This window comes from Natrix helvetica (assembly GCF_964273705.1).
Source record: "Natrix helvetica genome assembly, chromosome: 5".
NCBI classification, from domain to species: domain Eukaryota; kingdom Metazoa; phylum Chordata; class Lepidosauria; order Squamata; family Natricidae; genus Natrix; species Natrix helvetica.
The window spans coordinates 17,550,749-17,571,212 of record NC_138551.1 but is presented as its reverse complement, the minus strand read 5'-3'; the positions used below and the strand labels follow the sequence as shown (position 1 = coordinate 17,571,212).

Sequence of the window (20,464 nt, the reverse complement as noted above, 5' to 3'; positions counted from 1 at the left end):
TTATTAGGAGTATTATTATTTTTTTGTCCTAATAAAGTTGTTTAGTCTTACAAATGCCCTAACAACACGAGTTAGCCTTGAAGATGAGATGGCTTCAGAAGATGAGCTGGACTTGAAGATGAGCTTGCCTTCAGAAATTGTGAGTGCTCCATTACTGGAAGCTTTCAAAAGAAGACTGGGCAGCCACTCGTCTGAATAATATAGGGCAGTGATGGCAAACCTATGGCAGACATGCTACAGGTGGCTTCCATTACTTGTCTCTGAGCTGTCCCCCCGGCTCAGCTCCACTGTGCATGTGCGCATGCCTCCCGCTGATTTTTGGGTCTTTGCCACGCATGAACAGGGGTGGGGGGGGCATGCGGGAGATGCATGGGCATGCGCAGGGGCTGGAAGGAGTTGCCCCCTGCAGCCTGTTTTTGCTCCCAGGAGGCTTCAGGGAGGCCTGCCGGGCCAAAAATGGGGTGGGGGGGAGTCGCAGGTGCATGCAGAGGAGGATGGGGTGCACATGTGGGTGTCGTGTACGCATTGCATTATGGGTGCAGGAATGCTTGTGTGCGCACTATCACACACACGCTCACTTTCGGCACACAACGACAAAAAAGGTTACCCATCACTTGTATATAGGGGTTCCTTGCTCAAGCAGGGAGTTGAACTAGCAGACTTCCTAGGTCCCTTCCAACTGTGTTATTCTATGATTCTAAGATGCTACCTAATTCTATGTCTATTTACCTGAAAATGGGGGCACAAACAGCAGGAGAGAAACATCGGCATATTTGTGGAAGCTCTGATGTTTTCTCCCTGATATCGTAGGGAGACCGAAACCACTCAAATTGAATGTTAGATGCCAAAAGAAAAACAGACCATTTGGGAATGGAGAAGCAGAGAGCTGGGAATACAATGCTTTTCTTGGAAGGAACAACTGGGACTGATGCTATGCACATTTCATTACATGTAATTGATTCATTCATTAATAACAAGAAAGACGATTCACCAACGAAAACATTTTAATTAGTTGAGAAATATATTCCTCTTTTTTCCATGGAAATGTTGTATATAATAAAAAAATGCGTAAGAAATCAGTTTCAAGAAATATATATTCCCACTTTGCAACCAAGTGCAGGTGGAATTGTCTTGATTTCTTTACCAGCTGTTTAAAGTGGAGGATGAGGATTGTAGAGACCTAGATTCAAATCTACCCTTGGAAATACGGCAATGAAAGATTTGGGCCTGCCCGAGCTCAGTTTGAGGAAATTCCCATAGCTGTTGTTGGGAGAATAAAATGAGGGCATAGTCCCATTAAGCCTGGGATATAACTTTAAGAAATTCATAATTCTTTGCTTCTTTAATCAGAAATAGAAAAACAGCGCTGCAATATAACAGAACAAGTTGGGCCCCATTTAACATATATGGTGGCTCAGTGGCTAAGACGCTGAGCTTATCAATCAAGAAAGGTTGGCAGTTCAGCGGTTCGAATCCCTAGCGCCGCATAATGGAGTGAGCTCCCATTACATGTCCCAACTTCTGCCAACCTAGCAGTTCGAAAGCATGTAAAAATGCAAGTAGAAAAATAGGAACCAACTTCGGCGAGAAAGGTAACAGTGTTCTGTGCGCCTTCAGTGTTTAGTCATGCCGGTCACATGACCACAGAGACGTCTTCGGACAGCGCTGGCTCTTCGGCTTTGAAACGGGGGTGAGCACTGCCCCCTAGAGTCGGGAATGACTAGCACATATGTGCGAGGGGAATCTTTAATAATAGGATGTCCATAGAAAAAGGCTGGGCTTACATGATAACACTATGATGTCACTTATCCTCTTGAATTCTATTAGGAAACGCCATGGTGAATCGGCCAAGGCACACAACTTCCACCGGCACTTGTGTGTGGCAAATTGATTATGGGCCATCAAGTTGTTTTTGATTCCTAGTGACTGCATAGATTCTCTCCTAGAGGACGATCTACCCTAATCTGTTCTTTCAGTCTCCCAATGGTTCATTCATTGCCAATTGTAACTGAGGTTTGATGTAAAACTCCTGTGTTAATTAAAAGTTTCCACTTCCTATTTGACTTGTTTGTGTATACAGTAGATTGCAGTATTCACACACAAGTTCCATGTGGTACAATGGTTAGACTGCAGTACTACAGGGCTAACTCACTGGTCACTCCAGGAGTTCGATCCTGAGCATCTCAAGGTTGACTCATCCTTCCGAGGTCAGTAAAATGAGGACCCAGATTGTTGGGGACCATATACTGACTCTGTAAACCGCTTAGAGTGGGCTGTAAAGCACTGTGAAGCGGCATATAAGTCTAAGTGCTATTGCTATTACTGTAAACCACACATTCCCAACATGGTCAAAGATGTTGTCGCTCAACTTACAATAGTTCATTTAGTAACTGTTTGAAGGTACAATGGCACTGAAAAAAGGGACTTATGACCATTTTTCACACCTATCACCATTGTAGGCTCCCCATGGTCATGTGATTTACATGACAACTGATTCGCATTTACGACGGTGGCAGTTTCCCAGGGTCATGTGCTCTCCCTTTGGAACCATCTGACAAGCAATGTCAATGGGCGAACCCGGTTCACTTAACAACCGTGTTGTTAATTTAAGATTCTTTTAACAACTCTGGCAAGAAAAGTCATAAAGTGGGACAAAATTGACTTAACAACAGATGTTTTGGGCTCACTTGTTGTGGTAAGTTGAGGACCAGACTTCCATGTTCATTCCAGTTTCCCAACGGTGCACTCATGGCAACTGCAACTGAGGTTTGTTGTAAAACTCCTCTGTTAATTAAAAGTTTCCTGTTTCCCTTTCCCATTTGACTTCAGTAGTTTACAGTATTGTGAACCGGACATTCCCAACATGGCCAAAGTTGCTGCCCCAATGGATTTATATGTCAGGCTTCCAGGAGTGGAACTTGGCAGCTTATCACAGATCACTTGACACTTCCCTGCACCCTTAGCTCCATTGTTTGATGAGACTTGGCAGAAGGCTTACCCTGTAGGGCTCAGCTAAATAAGAATCTTTATTGAGGGCAAGTACGAAGCCATCCGAAGCTGCTGATTGCTCGTGGCCAGTGAGAGAGGGAAAATAACTTTTGATCCCTTCGTAGTTTCAGTTGCCTGTTTCTTCCTTTTGTCCTCCTCCACAAATTAACAGATTCCTGGCCCAGAGTTTGATAGGCCTGAAGCCAAGCGGTTAATGTAATACCATCCCTGGCTTGAGAACTCCACTTCAACTATCTTCATATTCTAGACCAGTGGTTGTCAACCGTGACGACTTTAAGTCCTGTGGACTTCAACTCCCAGAATTCCCCAGCCAGCTGTGCTGGCTGGGGGATTCTGGGAGTTGAAGTCCATAGGACTTAAAGTCACCACGGTTGAGAAACACTGGTCTAGACATTGGAGCCCAAGGTATATGAAAGGCTCTATTATTGTGAAAAGGGAGAAAACCAGAAGGTTGGGATGGAGGTTGTGACCCAGAGCTGGCCTTCTGGGGGTTCGGGAGAACCTCTAGCTAAGATTCTGTGCAGTTCAGAGAACCCCCAAATCCCACTCCTGGCTGGCCCTGCCCACCTCGCCCTTCCCCTCCCAGGAGTCCCCACGTGTCCTGTTTTGGATGCAGGGTGCGCGTGGAGGCTTGGGGAGGATGAAAAACGGGCCTACCAGAAGTTCAGGAAGGTCAGAAATGGGCCCATTTCCAGCCTCTAGAGGGCTCTGGAGCTTGGGGAGGCCATTTTCGCCCTCCTAGAGGCTCGAGAAAAGCCACTGGAGTCCCGTGAGGGCAAAAACGACCCCCCTTAGCCGTGATGCAGGAAGCTGACTAGGCCACACCCACCATGGCCACGCCCATCCAGCAAACCCCATGCTGAAAATTTAAAATCCCACCCGTGCCGTGACCCAATGTGGCAATGGCTATTTCCACTGTCTTCTCTAACCTTTGTAGATTTCAAAAAGGACAAAAAAAAGGGGGGGACAGAAAATGGAGGCAGGAAAGCTTCCCCATGAATTGGGGTACAAACCTACCTTGCAGCTTCAGAATATCGCTCCAAGCATCGGAAGACGGCAGCTTGACGAAGATGGTTGCGAAAATAGGCAGGGTTCAGAATTACACTCCTTCGAAAACAGCAAACAAATGTTTAGGTCAAAGACCTAAAGTGACATGACAGGGTAGAACCATTGAACATCTTAACTCTGGGGAGTACAGATAGTCCTTGGCTTACAACATGTCACTTAGCAGGTTCAACGTTACAACCTAAGTACTAAAGGTCCTTATGACCCATAGTTTGAAGTTTCAATGCCATGATCGCCTCTATGTGGTCACATGATCACATTTTCATTGCTTAGCAACCAGCCTGCATTTCTGGTTATTTTCAGCCTCCTATAGTCAGGTGACTATAATTTATGATTTTTTTTCCCCTGACCACTTTCCCCCCCTGCCCATTGCAGGCAATAGGTTTGCTTACAGGACATGAGAATCAATTTACAGACTGACACGTTTGTTTTAACCACTGATTGCCCATAGTGGGCAACAGCAACCAAAAAAAGCTAGTACAATCCTTGGTTGTATAAAGAGAGGTATAGAATCGAAATCACGTGAAGTGTTAACACCGCTTTATAAAGCTTTAGTAAGGCCACGCCTGGAACACTGTATCCAGTTTTGGTCACCACATTACAAAACAATGTAGGTCCAGAAACAATGGATGGAAACTAATCGGGGAGAGAAGCAACCTGGAATTAAGGAGAAACTTCCTAACAGTGAGAACAATTAACCAGGGGAACAATACAATGCAATACAATAATACAATACAATAGCAGAGTTGGAAGGGACCTTGGAGGTCTTCTAGTCCAACCCCCTGCCTAGGCAGGAAACCTTATACCATTTCAGACAAATGGCTATCCAACATCTTCTTAAAGACTTCTAGTGTTGGGGCATTCACAACTTCTGGAGGCAAGTTGTTCCACTGATTAATTGTTCTAACTGCCAGGGGATTTCTCCTTAGTTCTAAGTTGTTTCTCTCTTGATTAGTTTCCACCCATTGCTTCTTGTTCTGCCCTGTTCTGCTTTGCAGAATAGTTTGATTCCCTCTTCTTTGTGCCAACCCCTGAGATATTGGAACACTGCTATCATGTCTCCCCTAGTCCTTCTTTCTATTAAACTAGACATACCCAGTTCCTGCAACCGTTCTTCATATGTTTTAGCCTCCAGTCCCCTAATCATCTTTGTTGCTCTTCTCTGCACTCTTTCTAGAGTCTCAACATCTTTTCTACATTGTGGCGACCAAAGCTGAATGCAGTATTCCACGTGTGGCCTTACCAAGGCATTATAAAGTGGTATTAACACTTCACGTGATCTTGATTCTATCCCTCTGTTGATGCAGCCTAGAACTGTGTTGGCTTTTTTGGCAGCTGCTGCACACTGCTGGCTCATATTTAAATGGAACACTGCTATCATATCTCCTCCCCTAATCCTTCTTTTCATTAAACTAGACATACCCAGTTCCTGCAACCGTTCCTCATTTGTTTTAGTCTCCAGTCCCCTAATCATCTTTGTTGCTTTGTTTGCAGTTTGCGGATGTTCTAGATGCTTCATCAATGGAGGTTTTTAAGAAGAAAAAACTGTACAGGCATCTATCTGAAGTGGTATAAGGTCTCCAGGTCTATTCTGATTGATGATTGATTGATTTCCATTATGGTCATAGGCCAAGGACTACACGAATGTTGGGTGCACAAGTAGACCGCCACTTACAACCATTTGTTTAGTGACGATTCAAAGTTACAATGACATTGAAAAAGTGCCTTGTGGCCATTTTTCACATTGCTGCAGCATCCCCATGGTCAACACGAACAAAATTCACATCGCTGCATGATCGCATGATCAACATTTGCGTTTTTGACAACCAACATGTATTTATGACAGTTGCAGGATCCTGGAACCATTTAGTAAGGCCACACCAGAGGTAGGTTCCTACCTATTCAGACAAGTCACAATTTCTGACCTTCCCAGCCAGCTTCCCCCCCCCCCAAAACCAAACTCAAAGGGGTGTGTGTGGGTTTGCTCGAGCGTTCCCCTTAACAACCGCAGTGATACACCTAACCATGGCAAAAAGGTTGCTGTGAGAAAATGAGGTGCCACTCACTTAACAAACCGTCTTGCTTAGCAACAGAAATTCTGGTCTCCACTGTGGGCATAAGTCAAGGGCTACCTGTACATAAAGATTTTCCAACACTTCTGAATTTGATATTCAAATGAGCAAACATACATAGGTAATGACAACTACATTTCCCCCCTTTCCTTGAAATCCCAGACAATTCTGTAACATGACATGTATTCATGACTGTAACTTTGTTGCTTGTATCCTTATGATCTATATTGATATTGTTTCCTGATTGCTTATTTGTACCCTGTGGCTATCATTAAGTGTTGTACCTTATGATTCTTGATAAATGTATCTTGTCTTTTTATACTTTTTATACTGAGCATTTGCACCAAGACAAATTCCTTGTGTGTCCAATCATACTTGGCCAATAAAGAATTCTATTCTATTCTATTCTATTCTATTCTATTCTATTCTATTCTATTCTATTCTATTCTATTCTATGCTGTTCTATTCTGTTCTGTTCTATTATTCTTTGCCCTGGGTCACAGTACTCTCCCAGTAAGAAAGAAATACTTTTTAAAAAACCAAACATTAGCTACCACAGTCTCACCAAGTCCAATTTGTGTGTGTGTGTGGTATGTGTTTCATTTTTACAATAAACTTACTTAGAGACAGGTTACCAAACTGGCTGATCGCTGGGCCTCTCGCAAAAGATTTTAAAGGTGATTATTGCTTTTCCAAGCTGTTGCCAACAGTTGATAATAGCTACATTGATTTTCCCCCTACCAGATTATTGGTAAGCAATAGCTTAGCCACACATTTTCCACTGTCAAAGGCTGTTGTGTTCTGATAGAGGTAAACACACAGGGATGCATGCCCCAATGATAGATAATGTCAACAAATTAGCTTTTAGGAGTTCTTTTTTTCCATTTCAAAATTATTCTTTTATTACCTCAAGAGGAGCTCTTCTACAGCTCTTAACCCCTTTTCCTTTTGTTTCCTGGAAGAATATGTTAGACCTGACGCTTTAGAGCTGAGATCTGTAAGCTACTTTTGTTCATTTGAGAGTTTTAAAGCTTATCCAGATGATTGTTCAAGGTTTGCCCAGACCACGTTTAAGCCTTGACAGCATTGCCTCAAGAGGCCCCGTGAAAACCAATAGCCTACAATTTTGTTTACAAGATATGTGGAGGAGGAGAAGGAGCAGCTTTAATGCAGAGGACAAACAAGAGTGAAAGAGCTTTGGTTTGCAAAGTACAAAGCTTAATTTGCCTTCCTTTGTATTGCAAGTTAATTTTCATGGGTTTGTTCTGGAAAAACAAATGCAAGAGGCTGGTTTATGTTAGACAGGGTCAGTCTTCTTAAAAGCAAAACAAATATTTTTGCAAATGTATCTGACACTGAAATCCTTCCAGCTGAGTGATCCAGGCAATCATCAAGAGTCAACATACACACACACAGTGTTAAGTAAGGTTCAAATGCAAACCTATCTGACTTTTCAGTGTGGAATAATTTAAACCCCATACTTAATGTGAGGATTTAATCCATTTCATCTTTTACTTAATGCAGGAAATTCCATGGACCTTCCATGCCTACAAAGTTTTATCTGCCTCTTTTCCCCTCATAATTTTTATTATGAGAAAGATTGGACTAAGTAGATTGGCTTTGTCTGTAATCTATTAAGAATACTAAGATATTCTTCCAAATATTATTTTGCCCTTTTATAGAAACCTAGCTTCATCTTTAGTACGCATATTCATTAAGGGGGGGGGATACCCATTGCTATTCCCCCCCTTAATGAATATGCATACTAAAGATGGGTAGAATGTGTTGTTTTCAAAATAAAAAATTCCTTTCTAGAAGATCAAGGTTATTCTTTGTCTCCGCACCTTGGCAACTGACCGGAACCAGCAGGGTGGAGGTGACAGCGTGGAAGAAGAAGATTGGAGCATGTGATGGATTCGTGGATGTGGGGACAAGATCATGAACTTTCACTGGGTGGGAATCCTAGGTAACTTCCAGAATTGGGATTCCACAGATGTACCAACATGTCTGACTTATTAAATTGGAACTTTAAGGAAAGTTTTGCCATGGACTCTGATTTAATTCTGCATGATACTTGGAACGCTGACACCAGTATCTTAAGATAATTATTTGCAAAACAGACTTCGGTTTAAACTGGTTAACAAACTTCAATGGAGTCCTGAGCAAAAAAAAAATGCAAGAAACTCAGAGGGATAAAATGGTTTTATCATGTTACTAACAAGTGGAGTATTAGATCCAGAATCTGAAGGCATGGGAATCCATATTATATTATATTACATCTCCAGTAGATGAAAGTCTTCAACTTAACAAATTTCAGACTAAAATGCCTTGGTGCTGTTGTGGCCCACCAGTGGCCAGCGGAGCTGGTGGTTAGACTCAGACAGTGAGGAGGTTGGGGAGGAACATGGGCCAGTCCTGGAGTCTGGGGAAGGCTCTGATGAGGGCTCTGCGTCGGAGGCAGAGATGGGGCCAGAGCCGTATGCCAGTTATCAGCTGCCTTCACAGTCAGATATCAGGGGGGAGAAGAACAACTGGAGCCTGTTCCTGATGTGCCCATGCACAGAGCTGCCAGGAGAAGGGAACAGCTAAGGAACGAGAGCCGACTTGTAAAGGCACAGGTGGATGGTGAATGGCCCCTCCCATAGGGAATAAAGAGGAGTGAAAAGGGAGTGGAGTTTGCAAGAGACAATTAGTTTGCTTAATTGGTTCTTGACTCTCAGAGACTCCTTGCCAAGTATAGCATTGCATTTTGAAGATATCAGCCTATCAGTTCTCTAAGCCAGATAAGGTCTGTGACTGTAAATTCACTCTTGAAAGACTTTTCTGGATGTGAATGAGAGCAATTCACAATAACTTAATAAAAAGGGGTTTTGTTGGGAAAAGGAGTCTGCTTCGTGGGTTGGGGAAGCCTAGGTCAGTACAGGTGCTAGCAACTGGGCCTTCTTACTTCTGTTCTCATTCTTCCTAAAAATGTGGTACTTGGTTAATCCAGATTGGAAACAACACTCAACGTTGTATAAAATAGAAGAGTAGTGGCAGGAGAATTCAAAGCAATATCAAAGCAAAGGTGATGTAAAGAAACTTATGAAAATGCTAGGCGTTACCAATAGCAGATGGAAAGTCCATCTGATTATGTGGGAAACGTCCAGGGTGTGAGTATTTCAGAACAAATACATGTTGCAAAAAACTGTTAAGTGCCTAAAACTAGGACAGTTGCACAAAAGATTACACAAGCTAGAGACGTGGTCAAAATGATTTCAGTAGATTGATGTTTACATTATGCGTGCCTGTCACTTGGCAAGTGGAATTTTGCACGGTCACCCCCTGCTTGCGTGGCTTGGTGTCTGTTGAGCCACGGCCTGGTCCCAGGTTTTGGCCGGGGCTGGGGACTTGTGGCTTACATGACAATTGATGTACATTTCCCCCCGCCCTCCATTTTAGGAAGCAATTACGTTGTTAGCATGTGAATCTAAGCAAAAACTGAAGAGTTGATCTTTCTCTCCAAATCATTGCTCCATTCTGAGAGGGAAAACTGGGAAAGGATTCTTTGAAACATAACAATGTATTTTAAATAGGGTATAAAACCTTTGGGACAGGAGATTAACTCTAAAGTTAGAGTAGACCCCATTGATGAGAACTTAAGAAATGCTGGCTAAACAATGTTTTTTTTAAAATCCCTAAATCCCTCCACTAGCCTATAGTTAATTTTTTTCCTTTCTCTAAATGCATCTGGGGCATAGTATCAGTCCAAGTATTTTGAACTCTCACAAAAATTGTGGTTATTTGCTGACAGTACATTAAAATTTAAACAGGACCTATGCCATGTACCAAAACATTTCTCTCTATAATGAAACCAGATGGTACAGCGGAGAATTGAGAAATGTTGACCCAATGCTACATAATTTCGCAAGAGAACAATTTTTCTAAATGGTTTAGTTCTGTTTGTTTATTTTTAAAGGATTTAATCAACAAGTAGAAGATCCTAGTGAAACCTTAGTATCTACAGGTAGTATCTGGAAATACTTTTCTTTGATAATCCAGAAGATTACAGGGATCAACAATCTGACATCATATAAGACTGTTCCCTATCTTCTTAAAATTAATCACAAATGGATTGTCTGAATGTGTCCTTAACTCTTATTCACTTTTCCTCTGTTACATTGCTTGTACAATTTTGATTCCATAATCATACATGCCACATGGCTAAAGGCTCAATATAAGAATGTGAGGTTAATATGAGGGCTTCAGTCTGACCTAAGTGTAGTACATAAAATTATCTGCTACAATGTCCTACCTGTCAACTATTACTTCAGCTTCAACCACAACAACACATGAGCGCACAATCAATAAAAACGTAACATAAATTGCTCCAAACTCAATTGCAGAAAATACAACTTCAGCAACAGAGTGGTCAGTGACTGGAATGCACTACCTGACTCTGTGGTTTCTTCCCCAAACCCCCACAATGGTCTACCACAAGTAGATTGTCTACTATTGACCTCACCCCATTCCTAAGAGGTCTGTAAGGGGTGTGCATAAGCACATCAAAGTGCCTACCATCCCTGTCCTAATGTCCCCATTTATTCGCATCCTTTTCATGTATTCATGATCATGTTTATACTTATATCTGTTATCTTATACATGCTTGACAAATAATAAAAATAAAATAACCTATGCCTTTGATATATGGCTGTGAAACTGTTCTCAACTTGGTACCAACATGGTCAAATTTGTAGGTCCAGTCAAAGGTACCATAAATGCATATTACAAGTAGTCCTTGATTTACGACCATAATGAAACCTGCACATCATGGTTTTAAGTTGTGATGGTTGCACAAAGAATCAGTCGTGTGAATTATGACCCTTTTTGCAATTGTCATTGGTGAACACTAAACTTGTAAAGTCTGTAGAGATTCTCAGTTATCCAGGTCATGGTTTTCCCAAAAGGTGCTTTTTCAGGAGACAACTGACTTTCTTGCCATAAAACCAGCTGTGGTACAGCTGCAGTCAACCCTAAGGTATGTTGCTGAAATGAAGTTTTTTTTCTCTTTGCCTTAATAGGCCGTTCCCATTTTTCAGATCTGAAGAAAACTGCTTGAAATCCTGGAGATTTGTTGTGTCTCCATCAACCATATGAGGAGGACTAACAGTCTGACTCAATGCACAGCAGCTTTTAATATTTTTGTTCGCCCAAAGTTTTTCAGAATGTAGCACACATGGTCTAGTTTTATGTAGCACCCACCATCACATGGAAAACTCGTAACTGAAAGGTGAGAGATGAATATTATACATGTTAAAACATCTCCTACAAACATTCTAAAAACACCACCAAACAGCAACAAAAATAACGAAGAGCGATGTTTTGGTATTCTTGTGGAACGAAATGCTAATAAATAACATTACAAGCTTCCAGTGACAGCCATAATTCATTTTTCTCTGTATCACATATTTGTTATTACTTTATGCACACCCATACATCTGAGTTAAGAGAACTATGCAAATCAAACTCCAAATGCAATTATTTGGCCTGTCTTTCCAGAATGTTTTCTTCTTGTCTCTCTTGAATAGCTCTACCATATGAAATAGATTTTCAATTATTTTTTATTTTCTCTGAAGCTAAACACTATCCTCTATCAGTAAATCATTTGGCCAGCCCTGTAGCCCAGCAGCTTTTGAAGAAGATGTATTAAGCTTAGATATACATATTGTTCTGTAGGGAGAACGAGGCAGACAGGAAGTGAGGCAAGGCAGGTGGAAGCTAATACAACCTTTATAAACAGTATAACATGGCAAAATGTAAGGCAAACTCGATCCGGCAAACAGCAACATTTGATATCTGACAGCCCTTTTTATATTAGAGCTGTCAGATGCTGAACCAATAGAATGGCTGCATTCTCTCGCCAGTTGGCTGCTCGCGCCTCAACCAATCAGGGGTCGGTAATGATAGTCAATGACGTCATAGCCTCAAGGACTTAACACCCCTCTCCTCCCAGTTAGCACATGCATAGTCAGCCAAATACGCCGGCCGGCGTTGCCTCCGCCCAGATCGCCTTAGTTCAGGGGCGGTGGCCAAAGGAGGAGCTGCTGGTGGAGAGTCCTGTGGAACATCAGGAGACTGCGCAGCTAAGTCGGCGGGAAACTTGACCGCTGCGGGAGTGACCGGATTCTCAGGTAAGCTTCGTGACAAGAACACATCGTTGGGGGGTGTTGCTCTGTCTGCACTGGAGCAGCCTCTGTCGATATTAGTTCTCCGGGGCAGGATTGGGCCTGCACCGGGTGCTGGTCTGCTGCGCTGGTGGCTCACCGTCTGAGCTGGTTGATGTGTCGGCGCCACATTCGCTCGTCACTGAGCTGGACCTTATAAGAGTAGGGTCCAGTTAGTTGTGTGATTTGTCCAGGAAGCCACCTTGGTTTGGCCCCCTAGTTTTGGGAGTGGACTGGGTCTTCCACATTAGAGGCCCGTGTGGTGTTGCCTGCAAGGGGGCTTTTCCCTGCTGCATAACCGGGGTGTAGCCGGTCCAGGGTTGTCCGGAGCCGATGACCTATAAGCCGTTCTGCGGGACTTTGCTTGGTGATTGGGCACGGGGTTGTATGTTGTGCCTGGAAGTATTGGGACAGTTTGTTGTGCCAATTCCCTGGCGCCAGATGGCCCAATGCCTCCTTAGCCGACCGGATGGTTCATTCTGCCAGGCCATTTCCAGCTGGGTGGAACGGGGCCGTCGGGGCGTGTCTTTATTTATTTATTTATTTATTGGATTTCTAAACCGCCCCCTCTCCCAAAAAGGGACATATGCCATGCTGGCCTAAAAACATCTGGAAGGGTGCCGACATGAACTGGGGCCTATTGTCAGTCACCACCATGTCAGGCAACCCATGGGTCGCGAATAGCCTCCCCAGCACCCTAATTATGGCCTCTGAAGTGGTGGATGGCATGAGTGCCAGCTCCACCCACTTCGAGTAGGCATCTACAAGGACCAATAAGTTCTGCCCTAAGAATGGGCCGGCGAAATCCAAATGGACTCGTGCCCATGGAGCCCGGTGCATGTCCCATTCCCTGATGGGCACAGAAAGGGGAGCCGGTCTAGATTGCCGGCACTGCTGGCAGGTGGCTACCCAGTTTTCTATTTCCTGGTCAACCTTGGGTCACCACACGTAGCTTCGGCCCAAAGCCTTCATGCGCACAGTGCCCGGGTGAGCAGTGTGCAGGCAACTTAAAATTGGCAACCTAAGCTTTGTGGGAGCTACCACCCTATTGCCCCATAACAGGCACCCGTTAAGGACGGACAGCTCATGCTGCCGTATATAATAGGGGTGAAACCCAGGATCTACTAGCCCCTATGGCCACCCCCTGCGCACCCAGTCCCAAACTTAGGCCAATATGGGCATAGAGCCTGGCAATATCCAGGGCGGATACTGGCATGGGTAACTCTTCAATTAAGAGGACCAAAACTGTAGGAGCAGGGTCCAAAACAGGCGCTGGCAGAGGGCAGCGACTGAGGGCATCAGCTTGCCCCAAGTTTTTTCCTGGCCCATATTAATAGCTGATAATTATATGCCGCTAGAAAGTCTGTCCATCTGGACACTCTTGGAGACAAAATCTGAGGAGTCTGGCAATCCCCTGCCAGAAGACCCAAGAGGGGTTTATGGTCGGTCACTAAGTGAAAAAAAGACCATAAACATAATTGTGAAACCGCTTTAACACTGCTACAGCAGCTAGGGCCTCCTTATCCAGCTGACTATAATTTCTTTCAGCTGCTGAGAGTGTGAGCGAATAATAGGCATTTGGGGCTTCTGAGCCATTAGGTAGGATGTGACTCAGAATGGCCCCAATGCCATAAGGCGATGCATCACATGCCAAAGTTAAAGGGAGGCTATCACTGTATTGCACTAATAAAGATTTGGATGTAAGGACATCCTTAACTGCCCTAAAGGCTTGGGCTTCCTTAGACCCCCAATGCCAGGGCATCTTGGAGTCCAGGAGCTATGAAGAGGCTCTGCCAAAGATGCCTTATGGGGTAAAAAAATGGAGTAAAAATTAAGCAGCCCAGAAAGGTTTGCAGTTCAGCCTTAGAGGAGGGCATGGGGGCTTTTTTAATTGCCTCTACCTTGGATGGAGTAGGGTGGATGCCTTTGGAATCAACTAGATACCCCAAAAATTCTACACTGGGGACTCCTATCCTACACTTTTCTTGTTTGAGTTTCAGGCCTGGGTCAGGAGTGCTCTTAATTTATCGATGAGCTCAGCTTGATCCAAAGCGGATATAAGCACATCGTCGAAATGCACCCCTGGCAGCCTCTGGAGCATCCGCTCCATTAGCCTTTGGAAAATTCCCGGGGCTACAATGACCCCAAATTGCAAGCGTTTACATTTGAAAGCTCCCCGGTACGTTACGATGGTTTGAGCCATGGCAGTGGCTTCGTCCACCGGGAGCTGCTGGTACGCTTGTGCCAGGTCTAACTTAGATATACATATTGTTCTGTAGGGAGAACGAGGCAGACAGGAAGTGAGGCAAGGCAGGTGGAAGCTAACACTATCTTTATTAACAGTATAAAATGTCAAAATGTAAGGCAAACCTCGACCCAGCAAACAGCAACATTTGACAGCTGACAGCCCTTTTTATAGTAGAGCTGTCAGATGCTGAACCAATAGAATGGCTGCATTCTCCCGCCAGCTGGCTGCTCGTGTCTCAACCAATCAGGGGCTGGCAATGATAGTCAATGGCGTCTTAGCCTCGAGGAGTTAACACATACATAGTATGTATGTATGTATGTATGTATGTATGTATGTATGTATGTATGTAGAATCAGACATAAAGCGTAGAATAGGATGTAGGAAGGGACCTTGGAGGCCTTCTAGTCCTACTATCTGCTCAAGCAGAAGACCCTATAGCATTTCAGATAAATGCTTGTCTCCAGGGATCGAGCATCCACAACTTCTGAAGGCAAGCTGTCCCATTGGTTGATTGCTCTCACTGTTAGGAAATGTCGCCTTAGTTCTAGGTTGCTTCTCTCCTTGATTAGTTTCTATCCATTGTTTCTTGTCCTGCCTTTTGGTGATTTGGAAAAGAGGTTGACCTCCCCTCATCTTTGTAGGAGCCCTCAAATATTGGAACACTGCTATCATGTCTCCCCTAGTCCTTCTTTTCATTAGACTAGACCAGGGATGTCAAACTTGATATCAGGGTTGTGTTTGACCTCAGGAAGCCAGGGTGGGCATGGCCAGGCTGGGTGTGGCCAGCTCAATGTCATTTGTGTCGGGGGCACCTGTGGTGCCCTAAGCGCTCTGCAGTAAAAATGGGCTCCTGAGGCCGGATCTAAGCCCCAGGCCTTGAGTTTGACATTTCTGAACTAGACATACCCAGTTCCTGCAACCATTCTTCATATGTTTTAGCCTCCAAACCTCTAATCATCCTTGTTGCTCTTCTCTGCACTCTTTCTAGAGTCTCCACATCTTTTTTATATTGTGGTGACCGTAAGTGGATGCACTATTCCAAATGTACTCTTACTAAGGCTTTGTAAAAATTCTTTGTACTAGAAATTTATGTGATCTTGATTCTATCCCTCTATTAATGCATCCTAGGATTCCATTGGCTTCTTCTTCTTCTTTTTTTCCGCTGCTGCCACACATGAACAGGAGTGGGGGGAAAGTATATATGTCTCTTGGGGGCTTTCAGATAGTCATTCCCATTCTGACTCAAGGCTCAGCTGCTGCGATGCACCATACATGAAAACCTCTTGGAAGCTTCAACTGATCCAGAATGCAATGATGTAACCTTCTCTGTTGCCTTGCCTGCCCTTTGAAACGAGAACCTTCTTAACTGCATGTGGCTCTCCCTCTGTTGTCATTCTGTAAAGACTTGAAGACTTAGTTATTCTTTCAGGTCTTGGGTTGACATGGGGGGGGGGCTTGTTGAGTGTGTTGGTTATTTTTTTGGGAGGGTGGGGTTCTTTCTATATTATATCCAGATACAGGGATGAAACTCAGCAGGTTTGGACAGGTTCTATAGAGCCGGAGGCAGCGATTATGCACAATTTGGAGAACCAGTAAATCGCACCACTGACTGGCCCCTCCCACTTACTCCTTTTCATGCCTTGCCTGCCTAGAGTCATGCCCAAGGAGTAGCTGCTGCTGCTCCCTGGTTCCTTCGCTTGCCTCAACAACGCGGCCCAGCTGACCTCTGCCTGTTGAGTCTTCCTTCACTTCTCACCTAGCTACCTCCACCACAGTTTTTCTCCTACTCAGCAGCGGGGTCTGGATTGTCTACAGGAATCATTCCTGCATCCTAGCCCGGCACAGCGAATTCTAGCAGGCTGGTTGCGGGTATGAAGGACCGGGCTCTGCAGTGCTTCCTCGCTGGCCACACCCACTCAGTCACATGACCCCCCACCAAGCCACACCCATCAAGTCACACCCACAGAATTGGTAGGGGAAAAATTTGAATTTCACCTCTGCCCAGATCCCATATTGTTTTTGCTTGTGGTATTATATTGTCAGCTGCCCGGAGTTACTTAGAGATGGGTGGTGCCCTAATTTAAACAAACAAACAAACAAACAAACAAACAAATAAGAGGCCTTTGCTCAACTCACATGTGAGTTTAATGGAATAAATGCATTTAACTCAGTTTGGATCATGGACAGGGAGCTTTAATTTAGAACATTTTGAATCACCATGGAATCTGTTGTTTTGGATCTGGTTGACATCCCTGGATTTATTAGCTCTGCAAGCAATTAATTTTAGAAGGCAGTCAGTCTCACTGCATAAGTGACAGAATTTTGAAGAGAGAAAGTTTGTCTTGTTGTGCAGTAAAGTAGAGATTATTTTGATCCTGGGCCTAAAGCCGTGATGGTGAACCTATGGCCCGCAGAGATATCTCTCCAGGCATGCGAGTCATTGCCTGTTGCTCTTCCAGGTTGTGGCGTGCTGGGCAGCTGGTCTTCACACATGCGGGAGTGCCAGAAACCGGAAGACCAGCCACCTGGGGCGCATGTGGTGCACCGGGTGGCTGCTCTTCCAGTTTCTGACATGCACACGTGCACTGGACAGCTGGTTTTTGCATGTGCATTCATGCCAGAAACTGGAAGACCGGGTAGCTGGTGCGCATGTGCATGCTGGAAATCAAAAGATTTCCTGGTGCGTGTATGCACACCGGCCGGCTGCTCTTCCACGCACACTTCCGTTTTGGCACTCAGTGCCGAAAGGTTTGCCAACACTGGCCTTAAGTATGGGTGCTCTCTCTCTAACGAAGAATCTATCCATTAGCTGAGTCTCCGACGTTGCCTCCTGTCATAACTTCCCTCTGGGCAAACAGGGTTTAGTGTAAAAGTGATCAATAACCCCACTGCCATCCCAAATCAGAGAGGAGGACTAGCCTAGATAGATGCTTTTCATGATAAGATTGTGACGTTTATCGGTATAAATCTTTCTAATAATACCTTTGTGTATGAAACACAATCCTGTTTGTTAAAATTAGCATTTTCCTGCTCTCTTCAGGAAGGAAAATCCATGGGCAGAGGAAAATATCCTTTGCAGAATTTATTGCATACTGATTTACATTCTTGGATGCTTGTTATAATTGGTTTACAGAAGATACAATTTCTGGTGTTTCTTTCCTTGATTTATGACTCTTCTTTTTTCCATGGAATATTTAAGTGACGTGCATTGATGTGTGCTATCTATTTGTTGGGCTGAAAACAGATCGAGCTGCTGATGGAAGGTGTACTTATCCACAGCAAAAGGTATGAAACCAATAAAGAAGAATATTTGTAGCTCTGGGTTGGAATGAAGGGTTCTTTGTGCTCTCTGAACTTGGTTGTTTTCTTGCAGATGTTTCATTACCCAACATCATCGGTGCTAGTGTCACTAGCACATCTTCACTGGCACCAATGATCTTTCCTAGTTTGGGTAATGAAATGTCTGCAAGAAAACATCCAAGCTCAGAGAGCACCAGTCCAATGCATCCAATAGTTAGAAGCTTTTATAGCTTTACTTTGGCAAGATTCTGTCCATTAGGGGTAAGTAAATAAAGGACGGAACTTGTCTGAACGTCACAATGTAGTCACTGACACCACTTTCATTGCCTAGCATTTACACTGACTTACTGATAATTAAGAAGGAAGGAGTCCACAAACAGTCTTGATTCATATTGATCCATATTCCGTGGAACCCCATTCTTCCAAAGATTAAGGCAGGACCTACTTTCATGTAAATTAGGGAAACCTGATCATTTCCAGAGGGCCTGTGGATGTCTTAAATAACTAGCCATTGTGTGGACCATATTTGCTATATTTGTATTATGTAGGGTTATTTTTTAATCATTGATCTTGTTATTGATTTTTCAATGTCTAATATGTTTCTTTTGACATAAGTCAATGGGCATTGATTCAGTTATAGTGGTAGATAAGCTTAAGCAATAAATACATTAAATACAGGTAGTCTTTGATTATGACCACTTGATTAGCAACAGCACTAAATAAAAGTGACTTGTGACTGGTCCTTACGTCACGAGTGCATGCAGGAGCATGCCTGAATTGGTAGTAAAAAAATTAGCAACCCACTTCTGGCCTGGTTGTGTGTGACCTTTTTAGTTGTTGTTCGGGGTGTTGATTGCCACTTATTAGTTCACAAGTTAGTGGTAAATCAACACTCCTGCCGACTGACGAGATGCCCATTTCCTAGGCTTTAATCATTTCCCTGGCTATTTTTGTATCTGCTCAGTCAACAATTTTAGTATCTTTGAAATTGAATGTATGTTATTGTTCATTGCAATGTGAGGCTACACAGTGAGTTTGGGTTTCCTCGTCTGACTGCTTGCTTGTGTTCTTGCAATCTGATGGTTAGCTTCCTCCCCATCTGTCCTATATATTCACATAGGCAAACCATGCAGGGGATCCTGTAGATTACATTAGAAGTATCTCCCACTTCCAAGCAATCTTTGCAATGCATGATTTGTCCTTGTATGGTAGCCTCTGGGTGGCGTGCGATGCCCACTTGTAGATCTGACACGAAATAAAGTAATGAATTTGCCCAGTGACAAATTCATTACTTTATTTAGTATCAGATTTGTAATTGGGAATCAAAAGGGTATGTTCTCAATCTCTTGTTAACCTGGAAATGCTGAAAATATTAGGAGCTTATATGGATGAATTGCTAATTATCAATGTTGACATAATACATGCATGGTTTTGGATATCTAGCCAATATGTCTTGGCTTGTTAAAAATTCCTTGCGATTGATGAAGATCTTATCATTTTTATTCTTCACATTAATAGAGAACATCAATAGATTCTTTCCCCTAGATCCTAAGTTTTAATTTTGTCTCCAGCCCAGTCAACCAAGCAAGAACTGGAGACCATTTTGACACATCACAATTAAGGTAATGATTTTTGCTTCAGTCAGCTTAAAATGGGCTACGAAATCTTCAGTGGCCCAACTATCCGTTCACATTACAAATGCTTCCCTTCTCCTTTTCATTAACAAGAATCAGGTGTTCACATAAATATGACACGAGAAGGAATTAAATTTCTCAAAGGCAATGTAAGGTCAAAAGTAGGCATGAGAAGAATGCATGCTGATGAAAAACGCTTCATTTAAGTTAACGTTCTCTCCTGGAGAATATTAACTTCAGTTCTGACTGAAGAAGCTTCTTGGATGAGAAGCGAAACGTCTTCAAAGAAAAACAAAGTCCAGCTGCCTTTTGAAAAAGCACCTTTGAGAAACCTGAATGACTGGAAATCTCTAGAAACATTCTCTCCTGGAATTATACATTTTATTTATTTATTTGTATTTATTTATTTTCGTAAGCATGAATTAGATCACAGATATAAGTATAAACATGACTATGAATACATGAAATGAATACGAATAGAAGGGAATATTAGGACAGGGACGGTAAGCACGCTGGTGCGCTTATGCACGCCCCTTAAAGACCTCTTAAGAATGGGGTGAGGTCAACAGTATACAGTCTAAGGTTAAAGTTTTGGGTCTTTGGGGAAGAAACCACAGTGTCAGGTAGAGCATTCCAGGCATTGACCACTCTGTTGCTGAAGTCATATTTTCTGCAATCAGGTTTGGAGCGGCTTACCATAAGTTTGTATCTGTTGTGTGCTTGTGTGTTCTTGTGGTTGAAGCTGAAGTATTCATTGACAGGTAGGACGTTGTAGCAGATAATTTTATTGTTCTGTAGTTCCACACTAGCTGCTGGTGCAGCTAGGGGTGGTTATAGGAACATTCCATGTATGGCAACTTCATAAAAATGTTCTATTTTCCCAACCCTGTTGCTTTCTAGGTATTTTGGATCCCATGTTTTCCAACCTCTAAG

The 20,464-nt window shown here is 43.3% G+C and overlaps 1 protein-coding gene across 1 annotated transcript in view; it reads right to left on the bottom strand.

Annotated features, from left to right (window-relative positions):
- SPATA16 (spermatogenesis associated 16) overlaps positions 1-20,464 on the bottom strand; it is a gene marked incomplete at its 5' end in the record, with an annotated part of 212,082 nt that overhangs the window by 137,698 nt on the left and 53,920 nt on the right. Inside the window, one exon of the mRNA XM_081953463.1 lies at positions 4,027-4,116. Within this exon, the coding sequence (XP_081809589.1) occupies positions 4,027-4,116 (90 nt within the window). The remainder of the gene's footprint in view (positions 1-4,026; positions 4,117-20,464) is intronic.